The sequence below is a fragment of the Solea senegalensis genome, linkage group LG18, assembly GCF_019176455.1.
Source record: "Solea senegalensis isolate Sse05_10M linkage group LG18, IFAPA_SoseM_1, whole genome shotgun sequence".
Taxonomy (NCBI): domain Eukaryota; kingdom Metazoa; phylum Chordata; class Actinopteri; order Pleuronectiformes; family Soleidae; genus Solea; species Solea senegalensis.
Window position 1 is genome coordinate 19,364,507 of NC_058041.1, and position 20,306 is coordinate 19,384,812.

The 20,306-nt window shown below is 41.6% G+C and overlaps 2 protein-coding genes across 2 annotated transcripts in view; one reads left to right on the plus strand and one right to left on the minus strand.

The window, feature by feature from the left end:
• The window catches only part of tbx6 (T-box transcription factor 6), an 8,490-nt gene extending 2,782 nt beyond the window's left edge, over positions 1-5,708 (plus strand). The window contains exons 3-8 of the mRNA XM_044014386.1: positions 633-900; positions 1,007-1,150; positions 2,152-2,222; positions 2,356-2,414; positions 3,621-3,882; positions 4,512-5,708. Of these exons, the coding sequence (XP_043870321.1) occupies positions 633-900; positions 1,007-1,150; positions 2,152-2,222; positions 2,356-2,414; positions 3,621-3,882; positions 4,512-5,592 (1,885 nt within the window). The 3' untranslated portion in view covers positions 5,593-5,708. The remainder of the gene's footprint in view (positions 1-632; positions 901-1,006; positions 1,151-2,151; positions 2,223-2,355; positions 2,415-3,620; positions 3,883-4,511) is intronic.
• A 3,269-nt stretch (positions 5,709-8,977) lies between these two features.
• Positions 8,978-19,948, minus strand: eif3c (eukaryotic translation initiation factor 3, subunit C). Its single transcript, XM_044014338.1, has 23 exons — positions 19,804-19,948; positions 18,398-18,515; positions 18,248-18,313; positions 17,970-18,159; positions 16,688-16,813; positions 16,271-16,322; positions 15,635-15,759; positions 15,386-15,516; positions 15,057-15,207; positions 14,744-14,847; positions 13,224-13,365; positions 12,944-13,069; positions 12,466-12,559; positions 11,422-11,609; positions 11,057-11,281; positions 10,786-10,977; positions 10,426-10,597; positions 10,190-10,349; positions 10,041-10,106; positions 9,789-9,876; positions 9,517-9,682; positions 9,187-9,231; positions 8,978-9,088 (listed from the first exon to the last, which is right to left on the minus strand). Exons 2-23 carry the CDS (start codon positions 18,493-18,495, stop codon positions 9,009-9,011), a joined length of 2,787 nt encoding a protein of 928 aa, XP_043870273.1. The 5' UTR covers positions 18,496-18,515; positions 19,804-19,948; the 3' UTR covers positions 8,978-9,008.
• Positions 19,949-20,306: the final 358 nt, after the last annotated feature.

Consider the following 20,306-nt stretch of genomic DNA (forward strand, 5'->3'; position numbering starts at 1 on the left):
CGAGAGTCGTCAGTCGTTCAGAAAATGCTGATTCACCTGAGGAGTAGTGACCCGCCTCTTTTTGCTGGTGTTATCACGAGCAGCCATGTTGTTACCTATGTTTGCAGGTGTTTCCTCTCATCATATTTATCAGATACAACACTGTTAACTGCCAAGTCAACAGGGGGCAGCATAATCCTAACTGTAAAGTCTTCTTGGCCAATCAGAAGACAGATTCTGTGGATCTGTATGAGTAAGCAAGTTTAAAGTCCAGTTAGCATTGCTAACACTAGCATAGCTTTGGCTACATACACCAAACTCTCCTCATGTTAACACTGACGACCAGAAAGCCCAGGGTTTGTGACCTGTGTAGAGTCGTGTTCTCGTGTGTATGTGGCTCTTCTCCAGGCTCTCCAGGTTCTCCAGGCTCTCCAGGTTCTCCAGGTTCCTGTCACAGTCCAAAAACATTTGGAGTGAGGTTTATTTGAGACTAACTTGAGAGTGAATGGCTGCACATGTGTGTGTTTGACCCCCGTGACCCTCACATGGAGGATAAAGCAGTTAACGATGAACGAGTGAACCCACAGGAGAAAGTCTTCTAGGCCTGAGACCGTACCTGAAGCATCACTTTAATGTGTCCTTTCCTTGGACAGACGCATGTTTCCCGGGCTGAGGCTGAAGCTGTCCAGCCTGAATCCATCTCTGCGTTACATCCTCCTGCTGGACATCGTCCCCGTGGACAACTCCCGCTATCGTTTCCAGGGCGGCGGCTGGCAGGCCGTCGGAAAGGCAGAGGCTCGTCTCCCCGACCGCGTGTTCATCCACCCAGACTCCCCCGCCACAGGCGCTCACTGGCAGAGTCGCACCATCTCCTTCCACCACGCAAAGCTCACCAACAACACACTGGACTCACAGGGACACGTAGGTGCACGCACACGCACACGCACACGCACACACACACGCACACGCACACGCACACACACTGTGTCACCGTGTCCGTGTGTGAAACTTCTTCTTCTTCTTCCAGATCATCCTGCACTCGCTGCATCGATACCAGCCCAGAATACACGTGATTGAAGCCAGAGACGTGCTGAGGTGGGGAGGAGGGCAGCACTCCTTTGTTTTCCCTGAGACCCAGTTCATCACCGTCACCGCCTACCAGAACAACAAGGTATTTGTGACAGAAGACACGTTTGTTTGAAGACACCATGCACATCACACTCAGTGCTACTCTGCTGCTTTGCTGTTTTTAATGCTGAGTTGACACAATGCAGACCTGCAGCTCCTTTAACAGACTTTAAGGATTTTCTTTGCAAGACAGTGAGTCGGTTCACAAACGTCACTTTCCAGTGTTTAATAATGAGAGGAAAGTGCTGCTGACAGTTATTCATGTGTCAAACTGGTGGCCCGGGGGCCACATGGGGCCCTCCAATCGATTACATGCAGCCCACCCACCCCTGTGCGAGGTGATGGAATACAAGAATAAATGTATTTGCTGACAATGTTTTTATAATAGTAATAAGACAATGGGTTGTAATCATTGCTTTATTAAATGTATTACACTTAACATGAAATTTAATTCTCTGTTTTTGTTCATCATAAAAATGTTTTTATTGTGAATCATTTTATATCAAAACAAACACTTTTACTTTGCAATTCTGTCTAATATCATAATGAATATCTTATATTGCCCACTTGCTATAAGTAGTTGTTTTTTCCACTTTTTTTCCTCTATGTCGGCCCCCGCTTGACCAGACTAGATGCTCATTGGCCCCCAGGTCATTTGAGTTTGACAATCCTGATCTAAAACATCGACCTGAACTCACTCCACACAGCTGACATGATCACTGCAGCTCACGGAACAGCAGCAGCTTATGTTTCTCTATAGAGCCTGTGTTTAATGAAGCACTTCATTCATGTTTACAGATTAGGGATTATATGTATATATATATATATATATATATACATATATATATATATATATATATATATATATATATATTCTTTTATATATATATATATATATATATATATATATATATATATATACATATTTTATATATATCTTTTTTTAAAGTACATTTTTTTTTAAATATGTATTTTTTAAGTATCGGTGATGTTGAGTGCTGGATCAGCTCATCCCCTCATTTAACTGTTTTATGTTGTGTCCAGATCACAGAGCTGAAGATCAGTGCCAACCCCTTTGCAAAAGGCTTCAGAGAGGACGGCATGAACAGCAAAAAGTACACACACACACAGACACACAGACACAGACACACACACACACACACACACACACACACACACACACACACACACACACACTGTCACATATAGAACGTGGACAAACTAAACTGTTATTGTTTGTCTCTGCAGACAAAGGGACGCGAGACAGAAGCGCAAAATGTCCGTCCTGACAGAGACACTGGATATTGGTAAGTGTTATATATATCTATATATAGTGTTATATATAGCTGTATATAGTGTTATATCTATATATATAGTGTTATATAGCTGTATAGTGTTATATATCTATATATAGTGTTATATATCTATATAGTGTTATATATATCTATATATAGTGTTATATATCTATATAGTGTTATATATATCTATATATAGTGTTATATATATCTATATATAGTGCTATATATATCTATATAGTGTTATATATAGCTGTATATAGTGTTATATCAATATATATAGTGTTATATAGCTGTATAGTGTTATATATATCTATATATAGTGTTATATATTTATATAGTGTTATATATATCTATATATAGTGTTTTATATATATATCTATATATAGTGTTATATATATCTATATATAGTGTTATATATCTATATAGTGTTATATATATCTATATATAGTGTTATATATCTATATAGTGTTATATATATCTATATAGTGTTATATATAGCTGTATATAGTGTTATAACGCTGTATAGTGTTATATATATCTATATATAGTGTTATATATCTATATAGTGTTATATATCTATATATAGTGTTATATATCTATATATAGTGTTATATATCTATATATATAGGGTTATATATCTATATATAGTGTTATATATTTATATAGTGTTATATATATCTATATATAGTGTTATATAGTGTTATATATCTATATATAGTGTTATATATATAGTGTTATATATAGTGTTATATCTATATAGTGTTATATATCTATATATAGTGTTATATATCTATATAGGGTTATATATCTATATATAGTGTTATATCTATATAGTGTTATATATCTATATATATATAGTGTTATATATCTATATATAGTGTTATATATCTATATAGTGTTATATATCTATATAGTGTTATATATATCTATATATAGTGTTATATAGCTGTATATATTTGATTTGTTTGTATTTAGTTTCATTTCCTGTAGTAGCATCTTCAGGTGTTAATGTACTGACCATCTACATCCGTTCATACAAAAGCACATTAATAACAGACTATCATAGAGACAATAAAATGTTAAAAACAATTATAAAATAAATACAGTATAGTATATGTGTCCTCATGTAGACAATAATATCACCATCATTAGAATGTCTTTCATATTGTCTCATAGCTCAAACCTGATCTTCACACTGTGACCTGGCTCTTTCAGTGAACTGTGACCCCTGTGACACGACCGAGCTCTTGTCCCAGTCCACTGAGGGCAGCGTGGACCTGCAGGCCCTGGCTCTGTCCTCCCTGCCTCCCCTGCCTCCCCTGCCTGACCCCTCCTGTGGCTACAGGGCCGAGGACGCCTCGTACGCGGACGCGCTTGTGCCGGAGCCGCCGCTGGACCTCGGTCAGGCTTTCATGGCCTCACAGATGTCGGACATCTCTGGCATCTCCATGGAGACAGCAGGGAGTGTCATTGAGAGGTGAGTGTTTGATGCATGAATCACTCGAGACACCACGATACAATATTATCAGGATATTTGATTGGTTTGGTTTCATAATATTGCAAAGATATTGAGTATTTGTGGAATGATTTATCTGGATACCTGGCCTGTGTCAGCTGACATCAGCACAGCTTATGCTAATCCACAACTGTCTATTTGTGACATCAGATAAAAATAATTATACTTTACAAAATAATATCACCACACAAAATATTGCAATATTTCACTTCAAAAAGGTCTGTTATTTGTGAGGTTGATTTAAAGTTAGTGTGAGATACTGAGACACGGACGCGAGAAAAAAAACAAGGCATTTTAGACACTTCTAAAGACATTATACTGTTAGATGTCACTCATTCTTACACACTGCACTGTGATGCTGCTGTAATCTCATTGGTAGATAACAGAGGTCAGTGTCCACACCTACGTCCATTTAGAGAAATAGCTTACACAGGGACATAGTGTCCCTGTGTCTCTGTGTCTGTGTGTCTCTGTGTAACTTTCATGATTGTCTGTCCCTGTGTCCTTGTGTCTCTGTGTAACTTTCATGATTGTCTGTCCCTGTGTCCTTGTGTCTCTGTGTAACTTTCATGATTGTCTGTCCTCCACAGATCAGACTCTATGGATGAACGCGCATACACCGCTAATTTCCCCGCTGCTCAGGTGGACTCCTCCTCTTTCCGCTTAGCCCCTCCTCCTCAGTCATCCTCCTCCTTCAACCCCACAGACACGTCCGATCCTCAGACGTCCATCCCCACTCTTGATTATCCCTCTGTCCTCTCTTCGTCACCTACCCTCTCCTCCTCCTCCTCCGTCACTCCCTCCCTGCAGCAGACGACTTTCACCTTCCCCACTCCACCACCTTCCAACTCCTCCTCACCACAGCCACTCCTGTCCTCCTCCTCCTCCTCTCCCTCTGCCAACGCCTATCACACGCTTCCAGACATGATCGCGCCCCACACACCCACAGACGCCTCCTTTCCTCCAGCGAGTGTGAGTTGTGCGGCGTTCATTTATCCAAACCTCCTGCCTGTGAATCCTGAGCCTGCTCCGACTGTGACTCCGCCTCTGCACCACCAGCCGCAGGCAGCAGCTCCTCCTCTGTCCTCCGCTCATGGAGCTGCCACCTCCTTCGCTTTCACTCCACACATGCAGAACTTCGCCGGCCCCGTCCACTCCTCCCTGCACCTCCCAAATCTGAGCCTTCAGGCCTCAGCCTCCTCCTTCAATGCTGCCTTCCCTCCCTCCTCCTTCACTCACTCCTCAGCCTCCCTCCCTCACCCTTCTTTCCAGCCCTCCTCCTCCTCCTGCTTGGCCGTGCCCTCATCTTTCCAGCAGTCCATCACCTCTGCTCCAGCTCATCCTCAGAACCTTCCCACCTCCTCCAACTCCACATACGCTTCAGTTGAAAGAGGCAGCGTGCCTCACTTCAACCCCCCTGCCCCCTATCGCCCGGAGATGGTACTGCACCACCCGTCCCTTCTCCCTCAGCTGGATCCATCTCTCCCCTCCTCCACTCCTCCTCCTCCTCCTCCATCACTGTACCCAGCGTTTCCGTCCTACCCTCTGCGACTGTGTCAGGACCCCGGTCACTCGTCGCTCTCCATGCCCTTCAGGCATTTGTACAGACAACACGGCCACGCCCACCCTCAGGGGTCCTACCTGGACATGAGCACAAGACCAGTGTTTTAAGATGTTGTTACTGCAGCTCAGTGTACTGTGTGTGTGTGTGTGTGAGCTGATACACGCTCACGACGTTGATCCAAAGCTGTAAATAGTTGTTATCATTCCAGTGTGAACAATAAAAAAATGCCTCACTTTATTAGGTACGCCTAACAATATCTGCTCCTTTTATGGTCAGTGTTCTTTGACTTCCTGCTGCCTTTGTTATGTTCCTGAAATACTCAGACAACGACAATCAAATCAAAATCAGTCACAAAGGAAGTTCTTCGTCGTCTCCAGTCGTTTAATACGAACTGCTGTGTTTCTTCACCTGGTTCACATGAAAAGTTATTACATTATCAGGAAGTTATTACATTATCAGGTTCTACAGGGCTGATGGGAAATTTTACAGGAAAAACTGATGAAAAAAACCCAACCAAGAGTTATAATTTTGTCACCTCCCTTTTTTAGGCTAGTGTAAACAAAGTCCGAGTCCTGGTGGATGCAGCGTATACCTACATGAACCCCGCCCTCTCTCTTGTCACCATGGCGATGCTGAAGAAGTATAACAAAGAGAGCGCCTGGATTTGGAACACATCAGTGTTACTTGAAGGCAAATATCTACATTCTTCACGTCTTTCAGATGATTACCTCACTGACACCTATACATCCTGAACTGTCATTGGAAGCTGGTTCCACAGGAGAGGAGGAGCCTGGTAACTAAAGGCTCTGCCTCCCATTCTACTCTTACAGACTCTGGGAACCACAAGTAAACCTGTATTTTGTGACCTAAGTGGTCTGTTAGGGTGATAAGGTAAGACTAGGTCTTTCAGGTATGAAGGGGCGTGACCATTAAGTGCTTTGTATGTGAGGAGGAGGATTTTAAATTGAATTCTAAACTGTGGGTGGAGCCAGTGTAGAGAAGCTAACACTGGAGTTATATGGTCTCTCTTTCTAGTTCCTGTCAGAACTCATGCTGCAGCATTTTGAATTAACTGAAGGATTCTAACAGACTTGTTAGAACATCCTGCTAATAAGGAGTTACAGTAATCTAATCTAGATTAACAAAAGCATGAACTAGTTTTTCAGCATCCTGTAAAGACAGAATGTTTCTAATTTTCATAATGTTCCGCAGGTGGAAGAAGGCTGTTCTGGAAATGAGTTTTATGTGTGAATCAAAAGACATTTCCTGGTCAAAAGTAACTCCAAGGTTCCTCACAGTGGAACTGGAAGCCAGGGTGATGTCATCTAAAGTGACAATGTGGGCAGAAAGTTTTTCTCTGAGGTGTTTAGGGCCGAGTATAAAAGTTTAAAAGTAGAAAGTTACAGGTCATCCAGGACTTAATGTCTCTGAGACATTCCTGGAGTTGAACAACCTGATTTATTTCATCCGGCCTCATCGATAAATATAGCTGTGTGTCATCTGCATAACAATGAAAGTGTATGTTGTGCTTCCTAATAATGTTCCCTAGAGGAAGCATATATAAGGTAAAAAGTATAGGCCCAAGCACTGAGCCTTGTGGAACTCCACAATTAACTTTTGTTTGTAGTGAGGCTTTATCATTAACGTGAACAAACTGGAATCTATCAGATAAGTATGATTTAGACCAGCAGAGGGCAGCACCTGTGATACCAAGAGTCTGCTCCAATCTCTGCAGTGGAATATCATGATCAATGGTGTCAAATGCAGCACTAAGATCTAACAGGACAAGTAAAGAAACTAGACCATTATCTGAGTTACTAACTTTAACTAGTGCTGTTTCTGTGCTATGGTTTAATCTAAAACCTGACTGAAAATCTTCAAACAGGCCATTAATGTGCAAATATTCACATCATTGATTAGCAACTGCCTTTTCTAAGATTTTAGAGACAAAGGGAAGATTAGATATCGGTCGGTAATTAGCTAAAATATCTGGGTCAAGGGTCGCTTTTTTTAGAAGGGGTTTAATAACTGCTACTTTAAACGTTTGGGGCACATATCCAGTTAATAAGGATAGATTAATTTGAGTTAATATAGAGTTGTTAATTAAAGGAAACACATCTTTAAACAGTTTGGTGGGGATAGGATCTAACTGACAGGTTGATGGCTTAGATGATGAAACTAATGATGTTAACTCAGGGAGATCTATAGGGGAGAAACTGTCTAACTGTGCACCTGGTGCTTCTAAAGCTCTTGTGCTAGAAGATGAGTCAGTCCCAATATGAGGGAGGAGATGATCCATTTTTTCTCTAATTGATGTTATTTTATTCACAAAGACGTTGATAAAGTCATCACTGCTCAGTGTTAAAGGAGTAGATGGTTCAGTGGAGTCTGATATTAAGGCCACCTTTCTCAAACCGTGGGGCGTGAGAAAGGTCCTAACTTAAGTTTAGCAGGTGGAACTTTTGGTGTTGCTGTAACTCTGACTCATTTTAGTGACAACAAACTCTACACTGGTGACAAGGTTTGGATAATGTCTCAGTCTGGAGCCATATATATGGAGTGTGTCGTCAGAGGACAGCATGAGAGACATGGAGACCTTTCTCAGGAAGCAATATCGAGGTTATTTGTATTGCTGAAGCAAAAATGTTATTTGCACAGCAAATGACTGAAAGAAAAGTGAATATTGATGTATCTTTCAATAAATGTTACACTAGTCAGAGGGCAGTGAAATTTTTTCAACAAAGTAACTTCTGTGTGTCATGTTCAGGATAGAAAGAGACGGAGGATGTGTGTGTTTGGGTCAGCTGCTGGCCATGTGTGATCACGTCTCCCTCACACTCAGTGATGATCGGCACAGGTGCAGGGATCAATGAATTCAGTGATATTCTCACTGCGTTATTATTAAATCAATGACTTTGTTACGTTTAACTCACAATTCACTTCTGTCACTTGTGTGTCTTCTCGTCTCTCCATCTGAGGAAGGTTACGCCGTACAGAAGCCGTGGAGGACACTCAGGAGAATCGCACCGAGCTGCAGGGAATCCTTATGAGACAGGAACTGAAGAGACACACTTTATTCTCACACAGATTATAATCCTGATGAGGATTATATGGAGAAGATGAGACTGTTAAGTGATGAAAAATGTAGTTCAATGAAAGAAAGATGAAACCTGCAACAGGTGGAATATTGATTTGAATGACTTCAACTAAGATTAAGACAATAAAGTGTAACAAGCAACTGAGCCATACATGTAGATAATGAGTGATCCTGCTGACGAGCAGCAGTACATCCTGTCATCGTTTCAAAATGCATCTTAAATTAAGTCACAGTTAAAAAGTAACAAGAGAATGTGAAAGTGTTAGACAATGTTTAAACAAACACACATCACCAGCAAGTTCTTTTCATCTATACTGTGTTAATATGGAGAAAATACTCCAGTATCTTTAAATCCTGCCTCATAGTCTGAGAAAAAAGGAAAAGTGACACTTGACTCTTTATTCATTCACTTTATTAAAGCATCCTTCAGTAATTGCCCTGGTTCTGGTTTCTGTAGCCTCCTCTCTGGTAGCCGGACTTATTCTGCTGGTAGCCACCTTTCTGATCTGTGAACATGAAAAAGAACAACAAAGATTTAAGTCGAGTTTCCATTAGTTTAAAATGTAACGATGAAAAAGTCTTCTTCAAAACCGTCGTGACGTACCTCCTCTCTGGTACGACTGCTTCTGTTGGTAACCTCCTTTCTGATCTGTAACACAAACACAAACACAAACAAACCGTGACCACTGTGACTTATAAACATACTAATGAACCCTCTTATGCAAATGCAGACTTAGTGTTGGATTCCACTCATTACTGCCTTTCATTTAAGGACACAGAGTTTAACAGACTTGTGGGCTGAATTTTGAAATGCAGAAGTTAACAGTGGTGTCAACAGTATCAGGTCGACACACACACACACAAGTACAACAAGACTTTAGCTTGTGTTAGCTGTGCAGGTGTGTAGTTAGGCTGTGACGGGGCTTCAGGTCACCTCTGTTGAAGTAGCCTCCGTAGACGCCCTGTTTGAGGTCAAACACACGCTCGTTGTTCTCCACCAGGCTACCCAGTTTCTCGGCCAGCTGCAGGGCCATGTTCTGCAGGGAGGTGGGCTCCGTGCGGTGCATCACCACCGTCTGTGTGGGCTGGTCCAGTGAAGCCTGTTAGAAGAACACAAGGATCATTTCAAGTTCTTTTACTGGACGAGACAAACACTGCAGATTGTGATTAGGATTAATTAGAGAGCCCTGAAACTGTGACACCCACCATTAACTCCTCATTGATGATCATCTTACTGATGATGCTGTGAACTGTGGGGATCTCCAACTCAAACATCTCAGACAGAGTCTGCATGCTGGAGGACATAAGGACATAAGGACACACATTTGTCACTTTGAGTGTATCTCAGGTTTGCAATCACACCAGCAGGTGGAGCCACACAAACTAAAGTGTGGTTCTACTTCTGGTGCAGTGGATACAGAATAAAAGGGTGGAGCTGAAGTGACTCGGTAGTCATACCTGATGGAGTCATACACGCTGCTGTACGTGAACAGGTAAGTCCTCAGTGACTCCTCCTGGATCTTCCTGTAACATGTATTCAAATGAACATGGATTATGACCGCACTGAATGAGACATGAGATAAAAGAGCATGAACGTTTGTTCTCACCTGACAAGCATCTCACGCACTCTCTGAGTCTCAGGAAACAGGTCCCACACCTTACAGTTCATCTTCTCATTGATGATGAATGAGTGACAGGTCCTCCAGTCTCCCATCTTCATGGCCTTGCTGGCAGCTACCACATGCTCCCTCATGCTCTCTGGGGGCCCTGGATTTAACACAGTGATACAATGTCAACAGTGCTGTGTGAGACTAATGTAACAGGGCTGTTAGACGTCACATACCCAGTAGAGGCTGTCTCTCTCCCACCCTGAGCTGGTGGTGGAACTGCTTGCTGATCATCCTGCGGCGTGCGTCAAACTCATGGGCAGCCATGTACGGGATCTCCAGCAACATGGCTGAAACCAGGTACACACACTCCAGCAGCTCCAGGTTAATGTGCATGTGGAACGGCACCTGTTCAAGGAGGGTGATGACCATCGTGTTACACTGGGCTATATGAACCACAGTGTGTGTGTGTGTGTGTGTGTGTGTGACATGATCATTACTAAACCAAACAGACTCTTGATGAGGTCCAGTATCAGAACTTAAGGCACTCATTTATTCAATAAGATTCAAAACTTTCCTGCTTCTTAGAGACTTACCTGTCTTCTCTTTTCAATCTTCTCCTGCTCAGCGTTCCTCTCCTGCATGTTCCTCATGAGCAAACCCTGACCGAGCAGCTCTTTGGCGCGGCCAGAAGACTGGATGTCCAACAGAGCATTGTGGGCGTCTTTTATCATGCCCTGCCTGAAAGCACAGATGCCCAGTTGGACCATGGTTCTGTTGTACAGGATCTAAACAAACAAACAGGTGGTCAGTTACAGTCACAGTGAGGCCTGACTCTCTTGTGTAGCGTTGTGTCTGCACACTGACCTGTACGGGCGGGTCGGCGTGCTGAATGTTGTCCTGCAGGTGGCTCATCAGCATCAGGTCTCGGGCCTGGTACCAGCGCGAATGCAGAGCGTGGTGATAGATGTGGCAGAGGATGGCGCAGGTGCGGATACGGTCCGTGCGATCCTTGGCGTAAATGAACTTGCAGAGGCGATCCATGATGATGGCGCTGTCATCGCTCTCGCTCTCCTCTTGGTCCTGCTCAGACTACACAGCACGTTACATAGAGAAACATGTCACTTCCTGCCCTTCTCTTAATCACCTCATTGTATTTGGACGATTTTTAAAATGTATGTCAAATCAAAACAAATGTTCTTATCTCGCTACAACATGTGTGATTGTCTCACCTTGGTCTCTCCCTGGAGGCCGAGGCTGCGCCGGTGGGCCTTGTAGTCAAACTTGTAGTAGGTGTGCATGATCCTGCGCAGGTAAATGCGGCAAATCTCCTCTGTGGAGCCCTTGTTCTCCAAATAGTTTAGCAGCCGGTCAATGATGCCACAAACTCTTCCCTCGTCTTTCAGATTGTCAACATATTCTATAAAGTGGGAGCAAATAAATAAATGTCAAAATGGTTACCCAATAATCTATTATTTCCTTTTACCTGGGATGTGAGATAGTAGACAAGAGCTTTAGAGTGCATTAGACATGCTGTAAAAACGTGAGCGTGTTACCATGTCAGTTGTGAGGACTTATTTTAAGATACAGAAAAAAACAAAAAAGTGTTACCAAGGCATTTCTACTGTTCACCACTCAAGCAGGTAAATTCTTGGTCGACTGAAGCCCAGAAATTTCGACTCAAATGGACTAGTCTGCTTCGCGGCTGAGACACAAACAGATCGCTGGCTTGTTGTGGGCGAGTGCGTCTGCAGTTGTATAACGAATCAACGATTATTAGACTAAAACAATTCTGATATGATCATGTACTCAAAACAAACGGAGCAACATAATGAAGACAAGTTAGCTTAGCATTTTTATATATGATATGATTTTAGATGAGCTGTGATGTGAGACGTGTTTCAGTGTGTGTGTCGACTTTATCGTCATCTGTTTGTGTAAAATGCTGCCACACTGACGTCTGTGACATGTTAGAGAACGACTGACTGTGAAATAAAACCACGACATACTTTAATCTATCTGCCTCTTGTGGGTTAGGCTAATCCAAAATACTGAAAACAAGGGGGGTGTGCTCTGACATGACAACACATGCTGTTGCACTGAAAACACCCCCATTAGCACTTGGTACATTCCTCCAGATGAAATCAAATTAACCAAAGAATGAAATGTTATGAAATGAACACGGAAGAAAGTGGACTTATCAGAATGTGAGTGGAACCAGTCGACCGGGACTTCACAGCCCGACAAGACTCCATCTGTTTTATTGAATAACTCACCTTGAGAATGGGGATCGGTGTTCTGCATGATCTTGGTAAACTCTTCATCCATTCTTTCCACCAGCGTCAAGACGCAGCCACGCACCCTGAACGGCTGCAAACGCACAACAAATACATATATGAACTGTATTTCTATGCACCAACACTGCTGTACATGTTATGTGTGCACCACTAATAATATTAAAACTCAGGCTGTGGCTGAACAGTTTTTGTTTTGTTTGTTTTCTCTGGACTTAATTAATCCTTTTTAGGGAAATTCTTTCTCTGCATTTAACCCATCCAGAATGTATCCACATGTAAAATATACAAATGACGCAGCTTCCACAAGGAAAAACTTTGCCTTTCTTTGCCTTACTATGCCAAGTCCTTGGAGATGATGCATGTTGTAATGAGATTGAGCTTTGGTCCTCTCACCAAACACAACAAGCTGCACCGTAAAAATATCAGCAATGAAATCAAGAACCATAAAAGAAAATACCTGGTCAGAGATGCTTAGGGTCTCACTGTCCTCGGCTATGTTCTCTCCAATGAAGATGTTGTTGTTCTCAAAGAGGATGTCCAGCAGCTCGTCAATACATTCCAGACACTTTTTCCACATATCAGCCTAAAGATAAGAGTTTTATTAGAAAAAACTTTAAGCATTCATGACTTTAAATGGAGCAAAAATATAACTATATTTAATGGTTCTTTGTTGAACTAAAATCCTTCAGATTCATCTTTCTCCAGGTTGTAACGTTTAGTAAATACGTGTTACATACCTTCATGAAAGCTGCCAAGTTGGGGTTGTAGTCATACAGGGAGGCAATGATGTTGAACTTAATCTTGACCAGGATTCCTTGACCCAGGTTATGCTCATTAGATATGCCTGCCAGTGCATGCAGCAGTTCAATTTGGGCAGCCCTGTGAGATGGACAATAAATGATTGTTTTTATAATTTCCTCATGACTTAAACAGTGATAGTTGAAGCTTTTGAAGTTAGGTCACATAAGGCACTGACAGTCAATTCTCTGTACAGGCCCTCTTTGTGTTGCTGGGAACCTGACTGAGGCACTCAACTTAAGGTTGATCTTCAAACCAAAACACCCGCGCTCTCCCAGAGAAGTTCTGGGTAGAAAAATGAGTGGAAGAATATATTGATGCTGGACATCAATGGACGCAAGAATTGTGAAGGGCTTCTATGTTGCTGTGTTGATTTCAGTAAATATGACCTCCCAATGCTGCAAATTCAACTAATGACCATTTTTAGTTCTTTACAACCTATAAAATGTTTTGAAACTGTTGCTAGGTAATAATTTGGAACAGCGATTTTCATCGATAGGTAATTATTGAACATTTTACATGACCCATTAAAAATGACTTTTATTCTAAACTTATTTTAAGCACAGAGGAAAATAGTAATGTCTTTGTAACATTTAGATGTTTTATCATACGGTCTGCAGCAGCAGATGATGTTGATTGCCGTGCCGTACAGCGCGTGTAATCCAGGGGGTGTGAGTGAATAAGTTTGTTGATCATAAGTAAGAAGCTAATTTGCAGGCGACATTGTCGTGACTGTGGTCTGACTCTAAGTAACCAAAGAACTGCCATACTGGTGAGGTAGTGTGTCCTTTGTTTGTTTTTTTTACCAACGATCTCCTCGCGTTCACGCTTATTCTTGCCTCTGTTCACTCGATGTTCACGTGCTGTTGTTGTGAGGAAGAGGATGTGACTGTTCAGCTGCAACATGGTAGCAACTTGGTTATGAGGGAGTGAATCTGTTCATGCAACCAAACCTGATTCATCTACTTTTCTAGCACTTTTTTTGTTTTTTTCCCTAACGAAGTTCAGTGACTTTTGTTCCAACATTTGCTCTACTGATATCGGGGAAGTGTCCATCGCGATACATATTGTTGTCGTATTATCACCCAGCCCTAGCACTGTGCCATCGCTATTTGGACAAGGACAAATGTTTTAACCAAAGGATCTATACCTGGTTAAGAATGTGGCCACCACAGGCCATCTCATGTTTCCAGTCTCATCTCTAGTTTAAAAGTGTCTTTTTCCAAGTGGAAACTAAAGTTTGTAAGCTACTCACTCTGCCACACCAGAGTCCAAAGAGAACATTCTCATTGTTAGCTCACTGGAACATGGGAGCTGCATAAACGCTCTCTTAGAGCAACATTAAGCAGAAGACATTTTCTTTGGATACCATAAGCAGCTACATGTAGGTTTTACTTGGTAAAGCCTTTGTAAAATGGCTAAAATCTCTTTCTTAAAGTGTCCTACAGTAAAATGTTACCTGTCTGTGCCCTTTTTGCCTCTTGCTTGCAGGATCTCATTCAGCTTCTTCACCACCACTGGTACATTGATCTCTGTGCCTTTGGCAAACATCTTGGGCTTTTCCTGATGAATTAAACAAAATTATATACACATAGATTATTTCCAATAACCCAATAACATCCATAAACAATTGTATGGCCTCAGATTTATGTCAAAAGTCATGAGAGCAGTAAAACATGCTCACGAGCAAATAATATTTCTGCGTGCGCGCAGTCTGTTGCAGACTCTTGTGTCAGTAACAGAATGTCTAAAAGGTATCACAGTCTCTTTACCTTGACCATGGGGGCACCTCCCTTCACCTTCTCCCAGCCTCCCTCAACCTCCTCTCCTTCTTCCTCAATTTCCTCCTCTAGCCGCTCCTTCTTCTTGAGCTTCTTCTTCTTGCTGACCTTCTTTTCAGTGGACTTCTCACTCTCCTGGGTCCTGAGGACCGACACAAGAGTGAGAGTGTCAAGTAATTACTTGAAATTCTCTCACAAGACACGATGCATCACACCTACTTAATCTTTTGAAATGTAATGGATGGTTTGAAAAAGCAAAGTTGGACGATAAACACTGGATCGACTGTTTTTGAGTTTTGAAACTAAGAAATGAGACTTACTTCTTGAGGAAGACCAAAGCCAGGGAGGAACTCTTTCCCTCTCCTTCATCTGAGCTCTCACTGCCACTATCTACGGTGTCTGAGCCCCAGTCTTCATCGTCCTCGTCGTCGTCACTGGAAGACGACTCATCCTGTCAGGAAAAAAAACATTTGCTCAGGCGTCTCCTCACACTGGAGTTCATGTTTGTCATGCACCAGGTTTGACATCCTTTTCCCAGAAGGGGATTCTTGTATCTTGCATCTTCTTACCCCGGATCCCTTGGCAGACTTGAGGAACTTGCTGGCATCTGGAACAGCCTCAGGCTTTTTCTTCAAAAAGGCCTTGGCTGATACACCTTCATCACCTCCCTCTGTCTCACTTTCAGAGGAGGAGCCTTAGAAAGAAAATGATGATGAATAAGACACAATATTTGCACTTAGATCATTATTATTATGCTTTAAATTTCAGCTGGAATATTGATAGCAAACAAAAACTAGGATTTGTAAAGCTATTCCAACTCTCAAGTAGGAACTTGTTCACAAAACTGTAAACAAGGGACAATCAGCAAATTTGTACTTTATCCAATCAACTAGGTGTCCAGCAGGACTGACAGTTTACATACATTATGGGGCTGGTTTTAACGGTTGAATCGATTATTGATTGATAAATTAATTGCCAAATAGAGTGTTGTTGTTTTTGTTAAATAATGAGATTTCTGATATTTCAGCTCCTTAAATGTGAACATTTTCTGGTTTCTTTGTTCCATATAACAGAACTCACTAAAACCGAATGATGTTTGAGAACATCATTTTGAGGTTTGGAAAACATTGATCAAAGATGTAAACATGCTTCAAATGTTCCACCCTGTTAAGATGGCTAGTTTTATAAAGTTCTCTGAAACTTACCAGATTCCTCTGGCTCCTTCTCCTCCTCTTCATCTGCAGACTCTTGTGGGTTCTAATAGACACAGAAAAGACAGCAGGATTTTTAATTCAACATTGAAAACACGATTAATCAGCCCTGCCCAGTGCGAGACATCAGATGACATGACCGGTTAAAGTGATATTTCACCGATTTGCATTTAGCTTTGTATTACTAGAATAGGGGTAGCATTTTTGAAAAATTGTGATTCCCAACCTCAGTTTTCCCTGAGTCGAGAAATATCTTCATTTTTTTAGACCCTCGTTGGGGGCCCGGACCTCATTCCCAGAATGTGAACAGTTATGCTAACAGGACCAAGTGTATACAAAGCTAAACGCAAATCGCTGAAGTATTCCTTTAAGTTTCAATGAAGACCGGTTAAGTCCATACTTCTGAATTACCTCCTTGTATGCAGCTATTTCCGTTTCATAATCTCTGTTGTACTTGCGGATCTTCTGACGCAGTGTACTGAGGGCTTTTGCGTTGTTCTTGTTCATCTTCTTCTTGCCCTCTTTGTCCTCCCAGAGCTGGAAAGAAAATCATATTAATGGGACACTAAACACAGCAGACTGAACTAACTAGGGATATCACCCACATCTTTTTCTGCAAACCAACATGACAACCAAGTTTAATAACAGTGTTAGCAGGGGTGTAGCGGTTTGCTCGAGACACGGTTCAGTGCCTCAGCTTTGACATCAGTTCGGTACATTTCCGGTATGGAAACATGGGTCTGTCTGTACTCACAGTCTGTTGGGTTCAACGTGAAGGGGCTTTGGTCATCTCCCTAGTTTTCTTTTTTTCTTCCGAGAAGCATTTGTAATTGCATAGCTTCTTTTCAGTTCAATCTTTATTATAGACCTGAAACAATTCATCGATTAATCGATTACTAATTTAAACGACAACTATTTTTATAATCAATTAATCGTTTTTTTCATGATTAAAACAAGATTTGCGATTGTTTTAGCTTCTTAAATGTGAGTATTTTCTTCATTTCTTTGCTCTGGATAACAATGAAATCATTAAAAGTGAATCATTTTGGTTTGTGGACAAAAAAAGGCATTTGAGAACATCATCATTTCCAGGTTTGACGATCGACATTTAAGGTTTTCTGATAATTTATGGACCAAAAGATTAATCGAGAAAATAATCGACAGATTCATCGATTATGAAAATAATTGTTAGTTGCAGCGCTACTTTATTATTACCTTGTGATGATAAAAAAAAAGGTTGGATCTTTTAACATCAGAATTGCTGAGTATTTGTATTGATAATATTATAATAATAACGACATACATCCCTACTAGTCCCTAGGGGAAGCATTACCATATCTAAAGAAAATCATTTGATTTTCCACCCAGCTGTTGCAATTTACTGGGAAACCAACGTTTTCCCAACAGTAAAGCTGAAGGAGCTCCTCATGCGCCGGCTTCTCACGTGCACTCTCCATCTGTGCCAACGTTACCCCAAGATTCCACTTAACGCTCCTGCTGTCCGGCCTCGTTGCATATTGCACAGCAACAGCAGAGCGGAGCCGCCATGCGACGAAACATGCATGTATTTCTGCTACAGTACGGTCGTTGCCGCAAACACATTTCAAAAATTGTATTTCATACGTGCCGAGGTACCGCTACACCCCTAACATTTAGTAAAGTAGTCTTGATAATTATGGCTTGAGGCACTGACCTGGTTCAGATAGTCCTCCAGGTCAGCCAGAAGCCGGATGTAGAAAGGAGGAACACCTTCTTTGTCCACGATGTTCTTGCTTTTAATGAAGGCTCGACATAACTGCTCAAACTCCTCCAGACATTTAGCCATGTCACGGATCTTCATGGCATTGCGGATGGTTTTAATGAGGTTAGTCAACTCCTCAAATCTGCAAATGAAAAATGAATGCATTCAAATGCAAAATCTGACAACATCTGTAAAGTCTTGTTTTTAAAGGCTTGCTGCATGACACCGACCTCTTGTCTTTGGCACTGCGCACCACTCTCTTAGTGTCCTCCTCATCATCACTAAGAAGCAACGACCTGTGAAGACAATACATGTGTGTGAGACCTCACTCAAACGTACAGTTAGTCATGTTGATGGGATTTAGATACAGTTGCACTGACTGCTTGAATGTTGCCCCGGATGCTTTAGGGGTGATCTCGTCGGCAGACGAGGACTCCTCTGACTCACTGTCAGACCCGGTGGCAAAGAAACGGGACATGGTTGAACTAATTTGTCAAGCTGTAAAGACAGAAAATGGGATGTTTTTAAGAAAAGAAAAAACACTCACCATATACCAAACAAGTACACTTAATCAAGCATGCACAAACTATTTTGACTCTTATAACTAACCACATGGAACACAACTTTATTATTCAAAAGAATAGATTATTCTCTCATATAAATGTGAGAGACTTCCAGTAAAGTAGGTGAATTGCTACTTTCCATATTAATTACAACTGGTTTATAGTGTTTGACACCACTGGTAATTGCATTAAAATCATATGTAGAGATGCACATAATATCATGTGATATGATACATCTGTGTTGCATACGCTGTGAAATTACTGCAATATTATAAACAGTGATGAACTTCAGTGGAGCTGTATCCTTCTCCCCTCCTGCATTTGTTCTCAGTGTAATGCACTGACATCAACATTGCAACTCATATTTAAGGGAAAAACACATTACCTCGCACAATTAAATATGACGTCATACAAAATCCTGCAACGTAATAATACTTTAGTGTGATTAATTTTGACAATGGGTGGATTAATAGAAACGCCACGTTAAATTGTATTAATCGCTTTACCAATCACTGAGGATTCCATGTCAACACAAAACAATGTAGCTGGCAGAAGATAAAGTACAACAAATACAAGTCTGAAAGAAAATAGTTCTTAACAGACGAGAAGTGGTCAATTCATAAACACATTAGAAAATCTTAGCTTTGCACATACCGCAAAGCTAAGATTATAAGGGGATTAAGATTATATTAAGATTATAACCCTAACCCTTATACGCAAAGCACATAGCATGCACATACCGTGCATGCTATGCTGCTACGATACTAGTACTTCACTGTGCGAAGGTGAACACGCTTTGAACACATAACCGAAATAGTTTGACATTCGTTATATAAAAACATTAGTCACTTCAAAAGGTTAACTTTCTGTCGCCGGTAATATCAGCATCCTCGGTCTCAGCGTGCTAATATATACGACACCCGCCACTAGCTCACACTGTTAGCAAGCTCTGACAGATGGGTTAGCTCCTGAAATCTTATTGGCAATTTAAAGTACTTTGTTTCAACAGTACCTTTTAGAATCTACATAACATTGGTGCATGTCACGGTCTGCTGACTGGCAACCAACCACCGACTTGAATTAATATCATAAAACAGGCAGGACACGTTGTTGCTAAGCTAACTCAGAGTCCACCAGGCCTCTTCACGTGCGTAACCGACAAAAACACTAATTTACAAGAAATACTTTTCACATAATTCAGTACAACAACGACGCAGACTCACCTAGGACCGTGTGAAAGTTACCCTGTCGTGTGTCTGTCTGCTCGGAGTCGTTGTAAAATCCAGTTTTGCTGCACAACGGCCACAAAATAAAAGGCGTGCTACAGCCTTGCCGGGTACTTGCGTCAGGAAAGGAAGTGCGTTGTAGATCTACAAGGCACTTCCGCACTTGTAGATCTACAAGGCATAGGGATGGAAAACACACAGCACAGGCCGACTTAGTGACAAAGGAGACAGACGGGCTCCACCAAGCGGCTGATTACCAACATGTACAACACGACAGGAGTCGGAGGCCGTTTCTCAATACTCAAGTATGCAAGTATGTACTTGCTTACTTGGGAAGTACGCTGGGAGTATATACTTGCCAAGTACGGGAGTACACAAGTATGTGGTTGTTTCTCAATACTCAAGTATGCAAGTATGTATGTATTGTTCTGCTGTTTGAATGGTGGCTGGCGCCAAGTGCTGCAGCCTCACTAGCGCCACCTACGGTGTTGATAAATGAA

Excerpts from the sequence above, each read along its gene's own strand:
- eif3c (XM_044014338.1), bottom strand. The coding sequence starts at position 18,495 with ATGTCCCGTTTCTTTGCCACCGGGTCTGACAGTGAGTCAGAGGAGTCC. Across the intron at positions 16,323-16,687 it reads AAATAGCTGCATACAAGGAG|AACCCACAAGAGTCTGCAGA; the intron begins GTAATTCAGAAG and ends TGTGTCTATTAG. Across the intron at positions 15,517-15,634 it reads AGTCTGCCAAGGGATCCGGG|GATGAGTCGTCTTCCAGTGA; the intron begins GTAAGAAGATGC and ends TTTTCCTGACAG.